This window comes from Drosophila bipectinata, chromosome 2L, assembly GCF_030179905.1.
Source record: "Drosophila bipectinata strain 14024-0381.07 chromosome 2L, DbipHiC1v2, whole genome shotgun sequence".
NCBI lineage: Eukaryota > Metazoa > Arthropoda > Insecta > Diptera > Drosophilidae > Drosophila > Drosophila bipectinata.
Genome location: NC_091736.1, coordinates 5286993 through 5310568, shown reverse-complemented (window position 1 = coordinate 5310568; position 23576 = coordinate 5286993). Strand labels below are relative to the sequence as shown.

Here is a 23576-nt window from a genome sequence, read left to right as displayed (position 1 = left end):
AGGGATGTGTTGAGGATTGTTGTCTATAGGATTAGCGTGGCATTGTGTTGATTATTTGATTTTTATTCAGGTTTAATTTAACTCTTTATCGGCGCCACTCTCGTGGCACTCTTGTGATTAACCAGTTTTATTATAATTCACTAGAAAAATTAACTGGCTACGTATCGCTATCGCGGCGTTTGTCGTTAGACTAAGTGTGTTAGGTGGGGGGGATGAACCAATTTGTCTACTGAGATCTGTGCGTTAACTGTTTCCAAGTCGCGATATCCAATGAATGCCGCATAGTTGAGCGCCAATACAGATGGTTATTCAAGCCAATTGTATGGTAACGTAGAAAAACAGTTCAATGAAAAGGTCGAGTTAAGCTGAGCTGAGCTTTGGAAAAAGCCAAATGATATGAGAAGGCAAGATTCAAGCTTTATGGGAACTACAGCCAACTCATTTTGATATTGTTTTTTTTTTGTTTTCAGGATGTTTTTTTTGTGGAGAATGATAATTTTTAGTAAGGTTGTTTAAATTTGCTTATTTGCTAAACTTAATTTTGCTGTTTTGTTTTGTCTTTTCGGAATAATAATGTGTGTTTCAGAAATGAATTTTAGGCACAGATTGGGGAACCGCGATAGCGACAGCAACATTCCACGAATCTCCATATGCGTTGATGGTGTGTATTATAAAGTGTAAAGTAAAGTGCTTAAAAACTAAGAAAAAAAATCAAACGAAAGCTAACAAAAAATTGCATAATAAAAATTGTGCACTGAAATATATTTTCTTTGGTATGTTTGGCAAATAATAACGCCAATCTTGGAAGTTTGTTGTGTAGGTGGTTTTTTTTTGTTTGGTTGCGTGTTTTTGTTTGGTTTTTTGTACGTGCGGGGAATAACGATATTAGACTAATACCTGGAACTTCGCACATGTGTATAGGTTGTTAAGAAAAAATTAATCAAAATATATATTACGGTTTACGAATTAGATTTGGCATTTAAAACACACACACACTACACTGAAATCAGATTCGGTTTGTTGGGTAAATGCTCTAAGTAGCCGCAAGGGCCTTGAATTAGTGGAATTATTTAGCTAATTAGCTGGTTTAAGTTTTTTGTGTTTAAACAACTCAAAACTAGAAGATTAAACCAAGAAAATAATAACAATATTTCAATTTGGTTACTGACAGACCTCCAGTTCAACGATAACGCTTACTGATTACAATAACGATAACTTGTAAGGAACGCTGGTTAACTTGATTAGCATTAACGGTACGATTTGGTCTAAAACAAATGGACTGGAAACATGAACTTGGCACTCACCCTGCTGGCACACATATTCAGAGCCCTGTCGAACACAGTCGCCCACCTCGCAGCCTTGGTTGCGGCAGTCCTCTTTCGGAGGAGTCAGATAACCTTAACGGATAAACATGGTTAATAATCCTAAAGGGTTATACAAAAGCAAATCACTTACCTTCCACATAAGGATCTCCGTGGGGCAAGCCGTCTGGGCAATAGCACTGTGGCTGACTTCCATCCAGTACGTGGCATTCGGCATTTCGGCCACAAGGGTGTCCGTGGCAGGCATTCACTAGCGTTCCCTCGCAGAGGCATCCCTTGTGCGCATCTCCAATGCAACCATCCATGCAGGCACACTCGTATCCACCGGGTACCTCGTTGCACTTGGAGTTCACGCCGCACGGGTTGTTCGAGCAGCCTCCTTCCAGGGGCTGGCATTCGCTCGAAGGATTGCCGAAGAAATCAGGCGGGCAGGAACACTGCGCCATGCGGTTAACCACGCGGCATTGGGCATTGGTGCCACAGGCTCCGTATTCCAGGCATGGATTGCGGCACTTTCCTTGGTCGCAGCGCTTGTTGGTGTCACAATCGGTGTCCACACGGCACTCGAACTGCACGCACTCCTTGGTGGGCTCACCTTCGTATCCATCTGGGCAGTAGCAGAGCATGCGGTGCTCCGAGACCGTACATAGGGCGTTTCTTCCACAGGCCTTGTCATCGGCGCATGGATCTGTGCACTTGCCGCGCACGCAGCTCTGGTCGGCGGCACAGTCTCCGTTGGACTTGCAACCGGCGATGCAGGATCCCCGTTCGCACAGCTGACCCACTGTGCATTGGCGCTTAGGTCCGCACTTGTTGCGGCACTTTCCTCGGGCGCACTGCTGTCCGCAGGCGCAATCCTCGCTCCTCGAGCACTTGTTGGCACAGTATGCTCCGTTCTCATCGCAATCGCAGCCGGGATGGCATCGTTCAGGAGGCAACTGACATCCGGTTAATCCGTCTCCGATAAACGAAGCCGGGCACTGGCACTGGACGCCGTGATTGACCACCAGGCAGTCAGCGCACTGACCACACTGTCCGGGTGTCTTGCATGGGTTCTGGCACTTTTTATTCACGCAGGCCTCGTCGGTGGCACAGCTAAGATCCGTGCGGCAGCCGGTCTGGCACATGCGATTCTCGCAGATCTGTCCCTGGGAGCAGGCATCGTCGGTGTTGCAGACGGTGCGGCAAGTGCCGCGCATGCACCTCTCATCGGCTAAGCAGTTCTGGTCATTCCGGCACTTGCCTTGGCAGCTGCCCGCATAGCAGAGCTGGTTAGTCTGGCAGTCTTCGTTCCTGGCACAGGCAGTCCTTGGCACCTTGCAGGCAACATTGGCATTGCCGTCGAGGCCCTCGGGACAGGAGCATTGCTTGCGATGATCGACGGTCAGGCAGAGAGCGTTGGTGCCGCAGGCAGTGGGATCGGCACATGGATCGATGCACTGCTGAGCCACACAGGCGAGGTCCTGGGGACAGCCCTGGTCGTTGCGACAGCCGGGCACGCAGTTCAAGCCTAGGCACAGCTCTCCATGGCCGCATTCGTTGTCGTGCCGGCAGAGCGGCTTGCACACTCCCTGCTGGCAGCGTTCGTTGGTCAGACAGCCGGAATCGTCGGCGCACAGAGGTCGGCAGACCGACTCAAAGCAGGCCAGTCCATTGCCACAGTCACGATTCTCGCGGCACTCCAGTGGCGGAGCTCTCACACAGCCCACCTGGGGCGTCGGGTTGGGCACCATGCTCTCCAGGCAGCTGCAGCTCGCCCTGTGGTTGGACACCGAGCAGGCGGCATTCGGGCCGCAGGGGCTCTCCAGACAGGGATTCACACACTTGTCGTTGCGGCAGGACTCGGAGGCACTGCAATCCTCGTCGGCGTGGCAGCCATAGACGCACTTGTTGTGCAGGCAAACATGTCCCAAGAAGCAATCGTTGTCCACACGACAGGTCACTAAAGAAATAATTAAGAGTGGTGAGGTTTCCCTAGGGAAATATTTAATAAAGTCATCACTTACGCATGCAGTTGCCCCTGAGGCATTTCTCGTTGGAGGCACACTCCAGATCGTTTTGGCACTGGGGCAGGCACATGGAGTCGCGGCAGGTGTAGCCAGGAGCACAGTCGCCATCGCAGGCCACCGGCACCCTGACACATTCCTTTGCAGAGTCGCCTGTGAAACCATCTGGGCAGTGACACTGTTTCAGGTGGTTCTGAATCACGCACTCGGCATTTTGGCCACAAGCCTGTGGTTGCAGGCAGGGATTGAAGCATTGGCCTCCCTGGCACACCTCTGAAGCTCCACACTCGGTGTCCAGGACACAAGCAGCTAGTTATTTGTGGAAGAAGAGATCATTTAGTATCTGGTATAGGAGGGTAAAGTAATATATTCTCCTTTTGGCGTTACGGTCTCGCAATGTTCGTGGCGTGCTGTCGTTTGTGTAAATTGTTGAATTTTGTATTGTTTGTAGTTTGTTGTATTTTTGTTTAGTTGGCTTTTAGTCTAGGTTATGTTATGGCATTTTGTTGAATGCAAAGGCTTTAAGCCAGTCCAAGGTAGTAGTTCTATCGAGAAGTTGTGGCAACTAAGAGCAATATATTTAATATTTAAAATAGAGAAATCTCTGTCTTCAAATAACGATTTGAGGATGAAAATTAAATGGAAATCTGAGTCAGAAAACAAAAAGATATATTTAACATAATAATGATCTCTCTTGGTGCCACAACTTCAGTATATCAATGCTAGGTTTTTGTGAGTAAGTTGATAAGTAGTTGAGTAAGTAGTTCTAAGAAGTTAAGTTGCTAAGTATATTAACCAATTACGTTGTCGGAGGAGAGTAGTCGGTTTCGGACCTGGTTCGGCGGGTGCTGGGTGGTGTGGGTTAGTACTTACGTTTGCAGACGCTATCCGAGCAGTATGTGTTGGTCGGACAGTCGCCGGTGACCTGGCAGGGAACGGGGAGAGGCTTACAACCGACCACCCGGTCGGCGGGCTGGCCGTCGTAGCCGCTGCGGCATGCACACTGCGCCACATGACCCTTCGGAACACATTCCGCGTTGGGGCCACATTGCAGCTGGGCGCAGACATCTCGGCACTTGGCCACACCGTTGGTCTGGGTGCATGCGGCATGCGGGGGACAGTCCTCGTTGGTCTCGCACTCCACGGAGCTGCGACAGCCCTCGTTGTACGGATCACCAACGAGTCCTGGGGGACAGGTGCATTTGTACGAGCCGCGCGCGTTTCGGCAACGGGCTCCGGGTCCGCACGGAGCGTCCCGACAGAAGTCGATCACATCGCAGCGAACTCGAGGATCTCCGCTGAATCCTGGTTGGCAGTGGCACACCTGTTGGTGGTGCTCCGTGGTGCACAAGGCATTCTCGCCACACGGCTGTCCAATCAGACAGGCAATCTTGCACATATGGTTATCGCAGCTCTTGTCGTTCGAGCAATCGTCGTCCGTGGTACATTCGATCTTCCTACATCCGGATTTGGCATCTCCAAAGAATCCTTCCTTGCAAAGGCAGTCAGGGGCATGGGAACGGGCCACGCATTCTGCGTTCCTTCCACAGGCAGCCCGGCCCAGGCACACGGATTCGCACTTCGCCCTACCGTAGGCGTCACTCAAGCAGGTCTCGTCCTCGCCACAGTCTGCATCCGATCGGCATTCCAACTCCTTGGTACAGATGTTGTTCGAGCAGAACTGGAACTGGGGGCAGGTCGAGTTCGACTTGCAGGTCACCTGGCATACGCCCTGCAGACACAACTGCTCCGAGATGCAGTCGCGCTTGGTGCTGCACAGGGGACTACAGATGCCGTGGGAGCAGATGCTTCCCTGGGCACACTGGCCATCCTGCTGGCAGTATTGCAGTGGGACACAGCCCAGCTTGGCGTCGCCGGTGCTTCCCGACTCGCAGGAACAGACTCCGATGTGGTTCTGAACAGAGCAGCGCGCCTGAGCTCCACATGCATTGGGCAGGGAGCAGGGATCGATGCACTTCGCATCCAGACAAGCCTTGTCTCCTGAGCAGTCGTCGTTGTCTGAGCACTCGATATGGACGCACTCGATGGCTGGGTCTCCGCGGGAGTTCATTGGGCATGTGCAGATGGCCTGGTGGCCCTGGGCCTGGCACTGGGCATTCAAGCCACAGGCATTTTGTCGTTCGCAAGGACTTCTGCAACGGGAGTTCTGGCAACTGGCCGAGCTGGGACAATCCGCATCACTCAGGCACTCGCTGGGGTCTCGGCAGCCGGCTTGAATAGGGTCGCCGATCAATCCCTCAGGGCACTGGCAGTTGTAGCTTCCTGGCAGATTGTTGCAGAAGGCTGTGCTGTGGCAGGGTTTCGCTAGGCACTCGTTGATATCTTCGCACACTCCTCCACTGACCAGCTGGTATCCTTCGTAGCAGGCGCACACGGCCTTGTGGTCCTCCACCTGGCAATTGCCTTTGCCGCAGCTTATGAGGTCGCAGGGCTTAATGCAGCGATTGGTCTCCGAGTCGCAGGCACGATCTCCGGCGCAGTCCACATGGTCGATGCACTCCACCTTGAAGCAACCGACTCCAGTGTCATTGGGGTCGCCAAGGAAGCCGGCTGGGCAGCTGCACAAGGCCTCGTGTCCCTCAGACTGGCAGTGGGCGTTGGCTCCGCAAACGGTGTGCAGGCAAGGATCTGTGCACTTGCCATGGATGCAGGCAAGATTGTTGGCGCAATCGTCCGGTTGGTGGCATTGACGAGGCGTGGAGCAGCCTGGTTGGGTATAGCCATCGCCGACTGTGCCGTCTGGGCAGACACAGCGGTAGGATCCAGGTGTGTTTTCGCACCGGGCACTCTCGTGACACGGCCGCTCTGTGCACTCATCAATGTCCGAGCATCCGAAGGGCGTTCCAATGAATCCTACGGCGCACTTGCACTTTCCGGTCAAGCATAGTTCCGTGGGCGGACAGTCCGCATCCGAGTCACATCCCGGCTGGCAGGTACTGTCCGAGTTGCAGATCTCTCCTGCCAGGCAGTTGTTGCTGGTGTAGCACACCTTGCGGCACACTTGCTGGTAGCAGCGCTCGCCAACGGCGCAGGCCGAGGTCTTGGTGCAGGGAAGGTTACATTGGTTTCCGATGCACATGTGTCCGTTGGGGCACTGGTTGCTGGCCAAGCACGGGGCGGGCACTCGGACGCATCCCTGTTCCGGGGTGGGATTACCTTCAAAGCCATCGGGACAGGTGCACTGGCTACGGTGCTGGGAAATACTGCACAGGGCGTTGGGTCCGCAACTGCTTCCAGATTGGCATGGATTCAGGCACTTATTCTCGATGCAGGACTGATCCGGCTTGCACTCCTTGTTGCTGCGGCAGCCGATGGTGCAGTGACCTTCCACGCAGGCCAGCCCAGTGGAGCACTGGCTGTGATCCAGGCAGGCTACCACGCAGACGTTGCTCATGCAGCTCTCGCCATCGGAGCAATCCTGCGAGTTCCGGCATGCGATGCGGCACTGTCCGTTGTAGCACAGCTCTCCGCCGCAGTCCACGTCCGTGAGGCACTTCGACTGACTGCGGGCACAGCCTCCCTTGGCCGAGTCCGAGATGGGCTGGAAGCGAAGTGGGCAGCTGCAGACGGGTTTCCTGTTGACCACCTTGCACTCGGCATTTGGTCCACAGGCATTGTCACAAGGGTTTTGGCATCTTCCTCCGGCGCATATGGTGTTCACCGGGCAGTCAGCATCTCCGTTGGGGCATTGGCCATCCGGACGACATCCTCCACGTTTGGGATCTCCCACAAACAGGGGCGGGCACTTGCACACTGGGCCCTCGGGAGTAACTTCGCAGATGGCTGATGGATGGCAGGTTCCGGCCGCACAGCCTCCTTGCTTGGTGCAGGCCACCTCGGGAAGCGGGTCGCCACGGAATCCGGGCGGGCAGTGGCATACGGCTCGGTGGTCGTCGGCCAAGCAAATGGCGTTCTCACCGCAGGACTCCTCGTCGCAGACATCGAAGCAGGTGTGGGTCATTCGGTTGCACATCTGGCTGGGCGGACAGTCATGATTGTAAACGCAAGGGACGCTCTGGCAGCCGTTGAAAGGATCGTACGGATCTCCGGCAAATGGTCCTGGCGGGCACTGGCACTGAGCCTGGTGGTTGTTTGTGATACACACGGCACGGGGTCCGCACTTGACCGCATCGCAGGCCGGTCGGCATCCCAGGGTTTGGCTGGCCTCGTCCTTGATGCAGGCTTCCGACTCCTGGCACTCGGCATTGCTGCGGCACTGGTGTTTCTGAACCGGTTGGCATCCATTCCTATCATTGGGATTGCCCACGAATCCATGGAGGCAATCACAACGTCCTTGATGTTGGCGGGCCACGCAAACTGAGTTGGCCGGGCAGGTGAAGGCATCGCAGATGGCGACGCACTTCAGCACGCCCAGGACATCAGGACGACAGGCGGAGGCATCCGGGCAGTTAGCATCGCTGGTACAGTCTGGCAGAGAAGGCTTCTCGCAGGCGGAGATCAATGGGTTCCAGGCATAGCTCTCGGCACAGTTGCAGTTGGCCAGACCCTTCTTGTTGATCTTGCAGAGTTCGTTAGGCCCGCAGACTACATTGTTGCAGAGGTTTACGCACTCCCGGGTTCCCTGGGGATTCATTTGGCAACCAAATCCTCGCTCGCAGTCCTTGTCGGACTTGCATGTGTGGTCCACTTCAGGCACCTTTCGCTCAGGCTGGCAGCCCACTTGTAGGTTGCTCGGGTTACCAAAGAATCCATCGGAGCAGATGCACGAGGATCGGTGACCATCGGCCACGCACAGAGCATTGGGTCCACACTGAATCTTGGAGCAGGCATCGACGCACTTGCGCAGACCCTTGCCCAGCTGGAAGCAGATCTCCGTGTGCTGGCAGTCGGCGTCGTTGCTGCACTGGCCGCGCACGCTGCATCCCTGGATGAGATCGTGGGGGTCTCCAATGTAGCCCATGGGGCAGATGCACTTGCCGGCATCGCAAATGGCACGGGGACCACAAGCTGCCTGGGAGCAGAGGTTCTTGCACTGGCCCTTCTGACAGCTGTAGCCATCCGGACACTCGACTCGCTCGTTGCATTGGCACTTGTTGGCATCCTGGCAAAACTTGCTCTCGATGGGTTGGCAGCTGCTGTACGGGTTTCCGGCGTGACCGGACAGACAGAGACACTCGAATCCTCCGGCCGTGTTTAGGCAGGCGGCATTCAGACCGCATGGCTTGTTGGCGCACTCGTCCACGTCCTGGCATCCAATGTAGGGATTGCCACTGAATCCTTGAGGACACAGACAGGCAATGTGGTTGTCGATGGCCCTACATTCGGCATTGGTTCCGCAGCTGTTTGGTTGGCAGACGTTCTTGCTGGTGGCGCCACATCCTTCGTAGGGATTGCCAAAAGTTCCCGGGTTGCAGGCACACCGGCTCTGTCCAAGTCCGTATTCGCAATGGGCGTTCTCTCCACATCCGGGTGAGCACTTGGCCTGCTCAATGGGAGGCATGCAGAGCAAGTCTGGGTTACCCACAAAGTTCGGTTCGCAGACGCACTTTCCGTTGTTCCTATCGCAGGTGGCTCCAATACCACAGACCACGCCTTCGCATCGTTCCTTGCACCTGCCGTTGATGCAGATCTGCCGTTCACCGCACGGCCTGGAGGCCGAGCACTGATCCGTGCTGCAGCTTCCACCGGGGAACGGGTTGCCCAGCTGACCCTGGGGACACTTGCAGGTTGGTCCTTCACTGGTGGGGATGCAGAGCGCTCCCTCGCCGCAGATCACGTCCTGGCACTGGGACACACAGTCACCGTCTCCATTTTTGACAAATCCAACGCGGCAGCGACACCATCCAGCATGCTGCTCCGTTTCACAGTAGGCATTGGATCCACAAAGGAGGCTAATGCAGGGACTGACGCAGCTGCCTTCCAGACAGGCCAGATTGCTGGCACAGTCATCGTTGCTGAGGCACTTGCTCTTCGGAGTTCCGGACTCCAAGATGCAGCCACTCTTGTACGGATCGCCGGTGAAGCCCTTGGGACAGACGCACTGGTAGCCGCCCTTCTTGTTCACGCAGTAGGCTCCATAGGCGCAGGGCAGGTGGGCGCACTCATCCTCGTCCGTGCAGCCCAGCAGGGGATCGCCCTTGAATCCAGCCTCGCACATGCACTGAGGCGGATCTGAGGGCGTGCACTTGGCATTGATGCCGCAAGGGAAGCGTTCACAGGGGCTCTTACATTTGTTGTTATCCTGGGGATCAAGGAAGTACGGTGGCGGGCACACGCACTCTCCGGGTTGGATGCACTTCTCATTGCTGCCGCACTCCTTGTCGGCGGCACATTTCCTCTGGTCGAGGGCACACAGCCCGTTGTAGGGATCTCCCTGGTAGCCCTCCGGACAGTGGCAAGTGTAGCCACCGGGCTGGTTGACGCACTGAGCTCCGAACGCACATATATTCGCTCCGCGCTCCTCGCATTCGTCTACATCGGCACAGGATCCATCCGGCTGGGTTTGGTAGCCCTTCGGGCAGGCGCAGTAGCTCACACCGCCGGCAATCGAAATGCATTCGGCTCCACTGGGGCATGCCTGTCCGCCGGAGCATCCGGCCAGGACGCAACTGTTGCCCAGGAGCTTGTACGGGGGCTGGCACTGGCACTCCGGCGTGGTGCAGATCTCACACATGACGAAGGGATTTCCGGTGTGACCCTGCGGGCAACGGCACTCGTAGCTTCCCGGCAAATTCTTGCAGAGAGCATTCAGGCCGCAGGCAGGCTTTCCTCTTTGCAGGGAGCACTCATCTAGATCCTGGCACTGACCGTTCTGCGGATTCCGCTCGTAGCCCTGACGACAGATGCATACACTATTGCCAGTGTACGAATCCTGGACACAACTCTCGCCGGCAGCACAGGGGTTCGCGTCGGAGCAGCCAACCGTTTTGGAGGTGATGCATCCTTCCCGATAGGGATCTCCACTGGAGCCTCCGGGACACTGGCACAGGTAGCCACCGGCGGTATTCGAGCAAATAGCCTTTTCGGCACAGGGATTAGCACGGCACTCGTCGATGTCGTTGCATCCTCCGGGCAGAGCGGCGTTTCCAGTGTACCCAGGAGCACACAGGCACTGAGCCTGTCCGTTGGCCAGCATGCACTGAGCATGGGCTCCACAATCCTGGGCCTCGCAAGGATGCCGGCAATCGTTTCCAATGTTCGGTTCTGGGCAGAGGCAGCGCTTGGTTTCATCGCAGATGGCATTGCCGGGACAATCAGAGCTGGACGAGCAACTCACGATGGGCACACATCGCACACTTGGATCTGGATCGGCGATAGTGTTCTCTGGGCAACGGCAGGTGTATCCTCCACCCTGCACATTCACGCACTCGGCTCCCAGTCCGCACTTGCTGGATCCCGCTCTGCATTCGTCCACATCCACGCACTTGGAGTGCGGGTCTCCAGAGTATCCAGGGGGACAGGCACAAGTGTAGCCGCCGGGGCTGTTGGTGCAGGTGGCATTGTGGCCACAGCTGCCGAAGGGTCCGTGCATCACATCGCACTCGTCGATGTCCACACATCCCGCCGAGACATCGCTTGGGTTGTAGGTCCATCCCTCTTCGCAGACACAGTAGGCCTCGTTCTGATCCGGTTTGCAATAGGCGTGGGCTCCACACCGCACATCCTCGCAAGGCTGCTTGCAGGGCATCCTCGGCGGACTGCCCACATATCCAGCCTCACAGTCACAGCGATAGGATCCGGGAGTGTTCAGGCACTGGGCATGGGGACCACAAACGTTGGGGTTGGTGCGACACTCATCGATGTCCACACAACTGGCTCCGATGGGCTCGAAGCCGTCCAAACAGAAGCACTGGTTCTCAATACACTCGGCGTTGTTGGTGCAGTCGAAGTTGCTGCTGCACAGGATATTCACGTCCACCTGCTCGCAGGCCACCTTGGGATCGGGTTTCCCGTCGTATCCTTGCGGGCACTTGCAGTTGTAGCCGGGTACAGCGTTCTCGCACACCGCATGCTGTCCACACGGCTTATCCAACGCCGTACACTCGTCGATGTCCACACATCCGCGGAACGGATCTCCGGTGTAGTCCGGCTTGCAGGTGCACACGAAGCTGCCGATTGTGTCCGTGCAGATAGCGTTCTCCCCGCACGGATTATCCTGACACTCGTTGATGTCTACGGTGGTGCAGGGACGGGGATTTCGGTGGAGAAGGGGCAACGCGTTTGCATACGCGGGTATCGGGGGGGGTGAGTTAAATATATATTATAATTATATTAATTAGTATGCAAGACAAAATACGTATTGGATGGAAGGCGAGGGATCATAGCGTGAAGTGGGGGAGCGGGATCGAGGTGGAGCATAAAGATACGGAAACATATAGGGCAGAATATAGGCAGAGTATAGGAAAAGGGACTACAGGATATCAAAGGAAGCTGTTTGAAAAGCATGCAACTGCCAGAGAAGCAAAAAAACCGAGCTCAAAGCTTGCAAAAAACAGCTGGAGAATAGCGGGTATTGGAAAGCAGAGAAGACAGTTCTTCCATCAAGGCTGGCAGGTCCTTTTGATCGAAACCAAAGGATAGCAGCCCTACAGGAAATACGTGATTAAGAGCTTTAAATTCAGGCAGTTTTAGGCTTTACAAAATCCAGATTACTTTAAATCAAAAACAAATATATTGAAAAACCTCTGAATTTAAAGCTCATAATCTTGGCAAAAAGCAGGCAGGAATACTAACTCTCGCAATGCAAATAGCCCTATGCTTGGAATCCGCTGGGACAGAGGCAGCGGTACGAGCCGGGGAAGTTGATGCACTTGGCAGTTGGTGCCGCACTTGGCCACACCGTCCTGGCTGGTTGCACTCATCAATGTCCAGGCAGGCCAGCCCGGCGCCCGTCGTCTTCTGTATGGGCGCGATATCTGTTGCCCCCGGCCCGTAGCCTGCCAGCGGCTGCTCCTGGGGCAGTTGATCCGCATGGGGATCGTGTTCCAAAACAAAGCCGAGGGGACAGCGACACTGGAAGCTACCGCCCATGTTCACGCATTGAGCACCCAAACCGCATGGATTGTTAGTGGCGCATTCATCGACATCTGCCGGCGTTAGGCATTAAGTTTTGTATTAATGTTGCATGTTGCATGTTGCGGTGCATTAATGTTCGAGTAATTTGAATGTGTGTGTGTTTGGTGTTGGTTGGTATTTGGTTTTGGTGCCGCCAATTTCAAATTCAGTAAAAACAAGTGCAAAAAAAACAACCAAAATGTAACGATGATGTAATCAAAAATTCTATAAAAATGTTCAGTGAAAAAGCAATAGAAGACTCACCCTCGCATCCCACCATGGGATCACCGCTGTATCCATCCGGACACAGGCATCGGAAGCTTCCGTCCATATTCAAACAGTCTGCGTTCCGGCCGCAGGGCGTCCGGGCGCACTCGTCCTGGTCCACGCAACCGGACTCCGATCGTCCATCGCCGTCGTATCCCGGCGGGCAGTCGCAGCGATAACTGCCCTCGAGATTCGTACATATGGCACCGGGTCCGCAGACATTCGGATACGAGCACTCGTCCACATCCACACAGCCCTCCCGATAAGGATTGTTTCCAACGAATCCATCTGGACAGGAGCACGTGTAATTGCCCGGCGTGTTGGTGCAGAGGGCGTTGGGGCCGCAGTTCTGCGGATTCCGGCACTCGTCCACATCCGTGCAGAGTACCTCGCCGTCGCCCTCGTAGCCGTCCTTGCACTTGCAGAGGAAGTGCGCCGGCAGGTTACAGCACTCGGCGTTCTCCACGCATCGCGCTGCTATCGCGGGATCTTGGCATTCGTCAACGTCTGTGGAAAAGGAGAGCGGGTAGGGGGGTTTTGATTAATCGAACGTGCCACGCAACAAATGACAAGTAATTAAAATCCAAACGCAGCATATTCATCTCCGCCTTGAAGTCGGCACTTGAAGAAATAAAGTTTACTAAGCTTTTGAATTTTCTTAATAAAATTTTACATTCTGTTTAAAACTCAAAACTTTTTAAGACAATATCTTAAATTCAGTTTCTTAGTGTCAGTATCAATACCTTCGATTTTCTGAAAGATTAAATAGGTATTATTCGGCTAATACTTCTCAGATCCTGATATGATATACCTTCCCGATCTTAGAACACAGAGTAGAATCTTTTTCAGTCAAAAACTGGTCATCAAATTTTTGAAGCATTTTTCGAAATTTTTCCAAGGGGTACATCATGATTTTTGGCAAAAAATAGCTAAATTTTTATTTGTTCGATAAATGTATTATTTTGATACAGATCGAAGGAGAATGGAAAGCTGATTTACAAAAGATATTCCGTTTTTGAATAGGCTTCGAATTAATTAAAATAAACGCTAAAAAGTGCATTGAAAATTCAGATTTTTGAAAAATAATATTTTCATTCTATCAGTGTATTTCTGTGGGGGGCAATCCGCAGATAGGATCCCATCTCAACCTCATTCTAGAGCTCTACGCATTTTGCCGCTTGAATGCGCTTTGCTCGCTTTGCAATCGCACTTAAAAGTTGAAGTTGCAATCGTGCTGCCGCAGTTGCAATGGATGCATCCGAGATTTGCATGTTACGCATGACATTTCAGTGTCATTGCAGCGGTGTGGCAGCCACTGGTTGCAATGTCACAGCACAGGATGCACCAGTTGCATACGCTTTGCATACCAATTGGCTATGTGGTCAGCCAATGTTAATGGGGAAACCATTTCCATTTGGAATTTTGTAAGTAGTTTAGTTTGGGTTGGATTCGAGATTTGAATAATGTTTGAGGCCTTTCTTACAGGTTCTAACCTTTTTGCTTAGACCAGATGATATGTTGTCTCTGGATCTAAATCCGCGGCTTAACCCAGGCGGAAGGAGGAGCTCGATCACAAGGCTTTCTGCTCCAATAGCGCGCAGCACATTGAGAATTCAATATTGCCAGCCGGTCAGAGCCAATGGAGCGGCAACTCAGCTGGACGGGATGGGATGGGATGGGTTGGGTTGGGTTGAAATGGATTGGGTTGAGAAAACGGAGGGCAGGCATGGGCAGCCGCTCCGGCGCAATCGGGGCCCATTAATCATTGGGCCAATGTCCAGGGAAGAGTTGTACATTTATAGCTAATATGACATAAGTACAAAAGTTGGCAAAAGCCAAAGACAAGGATCTGGCAAGGGACAGAGGCGGCGGCAGGAGTGAGTGCCTTATAATTACGAGCAGAACGAGTCGGCTGTTGGACGTTCAGTTATAATTACTAGTTTTTAGCTTATAAATTAAGAGGATCATCACTCCGGAGTGGCGAGGGGCCGAAACTGGTATTTGCTCTGTTAGCCAGCCAACTGATATGACAGCATTCCATGTTTGCCATGGCATCGCCACGTTGTTTGTGAAAATTGCAAACTCTGATTACTCAATGTCATCATCCTCGTCCACGACTCGCTCTCATGCCAAAAGCCGGGCCAGGCCGAGGAGGCCCAGGAGACTCTTTTCAGAAGCAGGAAGCGTTCTGTGTTCTTCTAAGTTTCAATGTCAGTTTAATTACTTTATGCAATCCGACTGCAAGATGACAGACCCGGCCCAGGCCCGGACGATCGTCCCGGGCCATTGACCAAAGACTGTCTAATGAACTTAGCACGCCCGTTGCATCTCCTGCCAGGAATGATATTCTTTCAGTCTGTTAGTCCGAGTCAGCCGCCTAGAAGTCAGCTTTCCATCTGCAAATCGTACTTCTATTTCGGCAAATCTCTGGCTTTTTTTCAGTAGCCACCCTTTAGTCTGTTCTCCATCGCATTTGACCGCTTTAAAAGCAATCAAATATGCGTGACTCGATGTGATTAAGCCGAATGATTGCCTGAAATGATGCTGACATAATTCTAGTTGGCTGCCTTAAGCAGGGTCGACTTCTGGGATTTCCTGTTCTTCTCTCTGAAATGCTAACGTCCAACCGAGACTTGTTCCAAGTGGCATTTTAAAAGGCGGTGATCTGGTCATTAAAAAAAAAAACCACACACACCAGCACGAATGCAGAAAGGAAAATGCTTAGAAAAGGTTTATAGAGAATAGCTTAATTTCTGTTTTGCCTGATGGATTTCACGTTTCCTGTCTGCTTGGAAATTACCTTTAACATAAATTATAATAAACTTCCTTCACACATTTGCGAAACAAACCACTGCACTGTGGAACAGCTCCGGTGCAGCTTTGTTCCAATTAAAAATAATTATCAATCAGACTATTGTAAAATCAGCGAGTGAACTTGAAAGGCTCAAAACTAATCTAAATATATGATCGGACGACCAACTAGTCTGGTCTGGCTGGCGTCTATCTAATAAATTGTGTAATTGTTGAGCTAATTAGCAATGGCTTCATATGATGCATTTACGTTTGTTTGCCACAACAGTTTGAATTATGACATTCGTGCCACGATTTCGCCTGCATCCCATATAGAAGAGATACAATTTACGAGCGGACATGACTTTCATGCTCCACTGCTGGGCGATGATTAGGAGCTTAAATAAATAATAATAAACTTGAATGTCTAACAACTGAGTCTGGCTAACAGGTGAACTTGAACTCGAGCAAAAATATACATCAACCAAAAAAAAGAAAACTAGTAATAAAGATACCAAAATTATTTAACAATTTGTTACGCAATTAGGCGGCAACTAACATGGCTAGCATGCATACGGTGTGCTCTAAGATCAAGGCCGGGCGGCCGGCAAGTGATGTCAGCCGGATCCGGGCCACGACCTGGCCGTATCCAAAGTCAAATCTAAAGCCATGGGTGGCTTTTCTCAGCGAAGCCGCCCCTCATTTGTGCGTAAATGTGGCAACACACGCGCGTATAATTAGGCGTGTCAATGCCGACGCTTTAAGCCATTTTCTTGCCTTATCAGCGGCGACTTCGACACGAGAATTAATTGCTGCCATTTTGATATGCAAAAAGTGCAAAGTACCTGGCAAAAAAATTGCTCAGCAAGGAGGGTAAAAATAAAGGAGCCTTATAGCTAAGGTAGAGGCGGAGCTTCATTTTATTTGATCTCATTCTTAATGTCTTTAAAGTTTTACGGTCTGGGAAGTATATTGTATCTTTTCCATTCAGTCTCAGATCTCTGAGCTTAAAAGCTTACATACCCTATAGTAGAGTATCCCGAAAACGAATCGAAAACATGGTAACACCTTATCAAGTGACGTTGATCTCCAACTGGTGCGTCGTCCGGCCCAAGACGACCAGATTGAAGTTGGTGTCGGTTTGGTTTTTGGTTTATTTTTTTGTCGAGGTGGCTTGAGAGCAGGAATGGGAATGGAGCTGTTACGGGAGATGGAGGCAGTGCCGTTTGCGGCTTTTGAGGACAGGCGGCATTAAGCGCCGACAACGCTACCGCCTCGAAACCCAAACCGAAAGCCAGGCCGAACGCGAGACTGTGACGGCGTTGCTGCTACGTGGGCACAATCGGCTTTATCCGTTTTAATGATCTGGCCCAGTTAGCGAAACGAAAGGGAGCACCAGCCGCCGCCTGCTGCCGTTCAGCCAGTGAACTGGTGAACGTGCCTGGCCAAAAGCTGGAGCGGACCAGTCTGACAAACAAACATACATAGTGGTTGCTGTGGAAATAAATTTCAGCACTCAAGTTGAGACGCTCACTCCATTTATTGCCCAGACTGCAAGACAAATGCATTAGAAGGATCGCATTGGATCTATAGCTATATATACCTATATATATAGTTATTGGAAAGTATGTGCGTGTGGGTATTTCATTTTTCAATAGTCATTGCATAACTGGACTTTTGCGATGCGTTAACGAAGCCATCGAACGCGTTTGAGTTATGAACATGAAATAATGCGCCACAGAGTCTAAAACAGGTGTTGCCACAAACCACAAACCGTTAGCTAGACCTGCAACATGGTGCAAGCAAGGAGGGAAAATCGCCAAATGCCAAACAGGAAAACAGGTAGACACTGGAACTTGTACCTGTGCCGTCCAACACAGATATAAATACGCAAAATGTGTCTCTAAGCCGCCGGTGGAGAGTAGGTTTGTCAGGCCAAGAGCAGGCAGGCGATTGGAGTGTGATTTGTTGCAAAGTTTATTGGGTGAACTTGATGCAGAAACTGGATTTACATAACGCCAAGGGGACACTTGAAAATCTTATGCACGACAGCTGCGGAAATCAATATCCCAGACTCATATTCAAAGTTAATTATGGGTGGCATAGATCTCATATACCAGAAATAGAATAATCTACTCCTAGACAAGTCTATTAGGTAAATCATGACTACACCATAAGTTCACCTTTATTCAGATATGCTAGTAGGTGCTACCAGTAGGTCGCCTAAAACATCACATTTTAATTGTCTGTTTAAAGGCACTTGACTGGGCATACCTGGGAAAATCAGGTGCGTGCCCCTGATGAAGATTCAAATATTCCACGCACATGTGCAGACAGCTACGACTCGAAAGTTCCCAGCACATTTAAAACTAATTCAGATGATTACAGACAATTGTGGGGTTCTGGAAGGGCCCTGTCCCCGATGCCACGTGAATAATATGCGAAAAAAGGCGTTCTATAGAAAAGAATTAGATAATGCGAATAATGTGAAATGCGATGCTGGCGTTACACATCGTTGCTCAGAATTTATGCATGCCTTCCGCTGGATGGGATAGGATGGCATGGACTGGATGGAATGGAAACTCTCCTCCACATCAGTGGTCGTCACATGTAATCTAGAATCTTGCCAACGTCTTCATACTTAGTGGGGTAATGTCAGAGTGTCTGTGAAATTTGCGCTCGTTATCGCATTGCATCAGATCTGGTTAAAGGTGGGGCGTCTCAATCTCTATTCCTCCGGACTACGGACTACAGACAGAGTGTTGAAAGTTCTGGCGTGTCCATGTTCGGGGTCAGATTACATGACACTGATTCTCCGTCTAACAGACAGCCACGGAGATGTGTTGCATGGCTCCAGAGCATTGCCACAAATGCTGTGGCTTTTTATTGTTCCTATTCCTCCACTCCAACAACCGCCATGATCATCATCATCATCTATAAAGAAAATAGTACCTCGCACTACTTGCGTTGGGTCTGAGGTCTGGGGAAAAGTAGGGGGCTACCTCTTCGCGTACACTTTCCTAGTTATTACTCTGGCGGCTCTCACTGTTGTTCTTGTTTTCGATTCGTTCTTCTTTGGTTTTTGTGATGCCATAATGTGTTTTTATTACGTAACATTAGCCGCCGTCCAATTATGGCAGCCGGTTTCTCACTGTCATCTCCTAGTATTCCGTCTCGGATTCGTATGTGGAGTGGAACAGGTGCGCCATAATCCAGAACCAAGAACTAACAACTAACAGCCCAGAACTCCATCTTCTAGCTTTTTCTTTTTGGACGCCTGCTGTGCGGCACTTAGGCTAACGAGCAAATGGCACCGACCCCAGGATCGAAACTGTAGCAGATCGGCGGAAACTGATTGAGATATTTCGGAATTCGTTTGGTCAGAACCTGGAATTAGATTCACCGCCTATGGCTCTCTCTCTAATCCGCTCCAGCCGTGGCAAGAAAAAGCACTCGAGTGTAATCGCTACACGGTCATTATTATTACCTCGCAGATAAGTATAACTCTATTCTGAACCTGAGAAAGCTTTCATATTATTGTCTGGCGCGTCTTTTGTTACATTTTCAGCGTTTGGAGGCTGGGCACTTGAGACGACTTGGCTGGGAATGGCACAAACCGTTAGCTGGCGAAGCTACAAAAAGGCCCAAGTCTGGGCCAAGAAGTAACGTTGACGGAAGTACAAAACGGCAACTACAATCATTTGTACTATGTAGCCGGTTGGTTGCTTGGCTGGCTGGCTGACCAGTCATTATGTTAACTAATACAAAAGAAACCAGCAAAGCTGATTCTGCGACTAAGGTTGCTGCTTGGATGATGGTTTTTTTAATAGAGTTTTTTTGTCAGTGTCGGACTTACCTTCACAGTGGAAGCCATTGCCGCGATAGCCCGGAAAGCAGGTACACGTAAAGCTGCCCAGTGTGTTTGTGCAATGGGCAAACACATCGCACGGCCGCTGTTTGCATTCGTTCTCGTCTGCGGAGAGGAGATGAAATGGAGGTGTTTCAGCACCACGGGCACTAACAGTTATGCAAGGCGAGACACCGCCATTAAATACTCACCTTTGTCCACGCAATTGCAGCCGCCGTAGCCGTCATTGCAATGGCAGACGCCATTCAAACACGCGCCATGAGTGCACTGGGTGCCATCCTTATCACAGTCATCTATTGGCGAAATTCAAGAACATTATTAGCCATTAAGCTTTCACGAGATCTCATATAGATAGGACGGACTGGTGGGACTTACTTGTGCATTTGAGCTCTTTGCTCAGCTCATCGGAACCCAGATAACAGTCCTGGGTGCCGTCGCATAGTTTCGATAGTTCGTACAGCTGCAAATAGTCGGTGGACTCGTTGACTTGGCAGCCAAAGTAGCCATCCTCGAGGTTCAGGTAGAAGACCTCACCCCGAAACCGACTGTTCCCTCTTAAGTTAGCGGACCTTTTGAATGGTTGCCGTAGTTGTGAAAATTGTGAATGTACCTGCAGAGATAGACAATAGAATTGGATTAGTTAATTGCACGCACAAAAATGAGGAAGTTGTTCAGGGTACTAAGTGGCAGTTGCCCCCCAGCTTTGACCCCTTTTTGTATGCCTAACTAAATGCTAATAAGATGCAACTTTGTGTTGGAACTAACATGTTTTAGAGGCCATAAATTTGTAGGGTTCCCAAAAGGTTACTCATTATTTCATAAAGATTGTCATTTGTTTTTCCAGCAATACTACAAACACTAAAGTTTTAACTGAAGAATAATGACCCATTTCCTTGAATGTCTCCAGTTTTAAACACATCTATTAATAGGCCTAAGCCCTGCTCTAATGCCAACCTTCGCTGCAACCTCATTCCGATGAGTATATTAGGGGCCCAAGCTGGTTTCGCTAAACTAATTTAAATTCAAATTAGATACAGCAAAGTTAGCAGGCGTAGCACCGGCAGCTCTTCTTCAGATTTCTCAACCCAATGTGGTCCATATGGGCACGACCCGATCGTAAAGGTACAGATATGTATATTCTTTTATATGGAAACACACTAACACAGTGTGTGTTTGTGTTGCTGAGCCGCCACTTAATTGTTACACTTGGCTGACTTTACTTTTAGCAAAACAAAAGTTGTTTGCCGCTTGCCATATTTTCTTGGCCAAAACTTTGCCGTCTGGCTGGCAGCTCAGATCGGGTGTTTTTTTTTCCAGATTGTTGTTAGATGGCTGACTGGGAAACAAGTTTGTCACTTAAGACCTTTTCGTGCTCTAACAAAAATGAATTAAAACTAGTTTCCTCCAAACTGAAATGTATTTGTCGCATTGCTGGTGTTGTACATGTACGATTGTACTTCTATTTTTGTATAGCTTGTTGAATTCCACTTCCTACGCTCAAATATAGTTATTAAGTGGTTAGATCAGATTTGGTAAAGGCTTAAATATTTGTTAAACAAGCTGAATCATTTTTTAATCAAGAAAATAATGTAATAGTTTAGGTGCTTAATAGTTTCTGGTTAAGGGTCTATATATTTCTTGATATAATCGTGTTTTTCTTTTGCTCAGTTCACTGACTCAATTACTGCCAGTTCTTTTTCAATTACAGCTCGCCTCCAACAAAGATCTCGCTAAATTTTCCCAGTTTCCTCCAAGACTAAGACCAATTTTCTCTTCTTTTGTTTTGAGGAGCATTGGGCCTAATGAGCACCGGGGAGGCCATCCATAAAAAAGCAACTTAAATTGCTTTGCGACCCTGCTGCCGAAGGTGTGAACATGAGACACTGGCTGTCAAGTTCAAGTTTAGCCGCGAATTGTTTTAGGCAGATTCTTATCGGGTTGCTGCTGCTGCTGGTGGAGGAGTTTCTGGCGGAGAAGCACCCGCATGTGGCCCCTCAAGTTCTGGGCTGCTCCCTGGGTTTTCAATTGCTTTTTTTTTGTGGCTTATGTGTGTGTGTGTGGTTTGCGATCACTTCACGCCATGCAACGCTAACGGCCTTGCTAAACAATAGATTCCGCCGACTCTGCGACTTTTATCAATTGACAGTCAGGCAGGGGAGACGGCACATGCACTCAACTGAGGCACAAAGCCAACAACTTGAACAACAGCAAATGCAACAATTAAAGGTGTGCGAGCAAAGATGTGCGCAACCGATGTGGATGTGGATGCTGATGCTGATACTGGATGCCACTGCGGAATCATGACGAGGATGATAATGATGATGATGATGCGACTGGGCTGCTGAAAGCTCCCATGACATTGAGCGTTGTGCCAGCGACTACAATGCACCAGCACAGTGCAATTTTTCGTAGTCAAGCTTGTTAACAGGCTCAGTGACAACGGAAGACAGATGACGACGTTGCACGTCACCGTTCAAGTGTTCGAGTGCTCAAGTGCATATCCGTTATAACTGTCAATGGGCATTAACTCCCTCCTGATGAGCAGAGATTTTCTGTTATTGCATATCAGTACTGTTTCCAGTCCTCAGGAGAATAGAAGCTACCAAATGGGGAGTGTATGAACCCCACACTTCTATAAAAGTAGCTTTTATTGTGCCCTCTACAGTCTCTAATTCAAAAGTAAAAGAAACTAAAACCAGCTCACTAACAAATATTCTTTGAAATAAAAGAATCTACATTCACCTTCTTCCACTAACCATGCTTTGAAAAAACCAACCATCCATTAGTCAGATCCATTTGATTGGCAAAAAAAATAACAGGCAGGTATAACCACCGAGTTCACAATTAATTATAATCATATCTAGCTAATCAAATGAATTATGAGAGACTCGCATAAATCAAGTCCCAAAGCACAAAAGAAAGCAAATCCATAAAAGAACATCAAGAGGTAAGGTCCATTGACAGAGTGTCGCAAAGAAAACCACAAGCGGGCTAAAGTCGCACAAGTCATTGAACTCGACGACTTTCGGCTTAGAGAATTCTTCTGGCCAATTTCTCAAACCTGCCGCCCTGGTAGCCGGAGCCGGAGTTCCCTCATTCACACCAGACACCCCTGGGTACCTCGCACCACCGCCTCTCCAACTGCATAAATCGATGACTATCAAAGCGTTTTTACAGCTAATGCGGCTATTTTTATTCATTACGTTTTCCTGGCTTTCTTCCATCGATTGGCTTCGTTCGGATTTGGTTTGGTTTGGTTCCCCGGCCGGTCGGTCAGTCGATGACCGTGGTGATTCTGCTCTTCCGCTAGCCCTATCATTACTATCCGTCTTCTCATTGTTGGCTCTCCACTTGGCCAAATTATTTGCTTAGCATCCAGCAGAACCCTCCGGAAGATTTCACAGCTAGCTGTTAGTTTTAATAAATATGATTTGCCTATATCCAAGTCATTTTGCAGTAATTTCGTTTTATGGCTCATTTGCATGAGAGGTGGAGTCTTTCTCCGAACAGGTCCCGTTAGGTCATCAAGGGTTCCATCGTTATAATTTGTTCCCTCTCTACAGAGTCGGAGTCGGATTCGGATTCTACGTATTGTTTCTTTTTCAAATGGACTTTTGTTTGTTCACCGCTGCTTCACTGGGGTTCTTTCACTTCGAATCCCCGTGTATTTGTTCGGAAATTTGTTTCATAATGAGGTGGCAGATCGTAAATATAATCATATATTTCTTTTCCTCGGCTCTTTGTTTGCTCCTTTCGAGAACCCATAAATTAATTATGACCCCTGCGCTAACCGTTGATGTCAGACTCTGATCTAATCGCATCGATATTCAACTTTACCGCCTCAACTTAACACTAATTAGCTTTATGATATGTAAGTGGGATTTGGAAATACTTACTGCACTCGAGAGTAGTAGCACTATCCACGTGACTAGTGGCAAAAATATTTTCATTTTTGCTGAAAAGAAAAAAAGAGAAATATTACATTAAAAACTGTTGGAAATCAATTAAAAGCACGTTAAGCTAAGAAAAAAAAAATAAATACCATTAAGGCCGCCAGGGAATAACCACTTATGGCAAAGACTCTTTTCGGCTTAGGCTTTCGGCGCTCTCTTCTCACCGCAAAACAAATAAAAATAATTAACTTTAAAATGTTGGGCACGCACAAACAAACGAAACAGGAAAAAAACTACAATTGGCCTGGTCATCTCGAACAGGTGCCAAAAAATAACAATAAAGCAGAAACAAAAGACAAATGCGCCAAGTCGGGTAAATGACACTTGAAATTTA

The 23576-nt window shown here is 49.8% G+C and overlaps 1 protein-coding gene across 1 annotated transcript in view; it reads right to left on the bottom strand.

Annotated features, from left to right (window-relative positions):
* The window catches only part of dpy (fibrillin-like protein dumpy), a 116302-nt gene that overhangs the window by 76075 nt on the left and 16651 nt on the right, over positions 1–23576 (bottom strand). Inside the window, 12 exon segments of the mRNA XM_070277335.1 lie at positions 1305–1397; positions 1456–3264; positions 3329–3637; positions 4202–11482; positions 12044–12125; positions 12127–12153; positions 12155–12396; positions 12629–13138; positions 19278–19394; positions 19481–19582; positions 19665–19899; positions 23186–23244. Of these exon segments, the coding sequence (XP_070133436.1) occupies positions 1305–1397; positions 1456–3264; positions 3329–3637; positions 4202–11482; positions 12044–12125; positions 12127–12153; positions 12155–12396; positions 12629–13138; positions 19278–19394; positions 19481–19582; positions 19665–19899; positions 23186–23239 (10861 nt within the window). The 5' untranslated portion in view covers positions 23240–23244.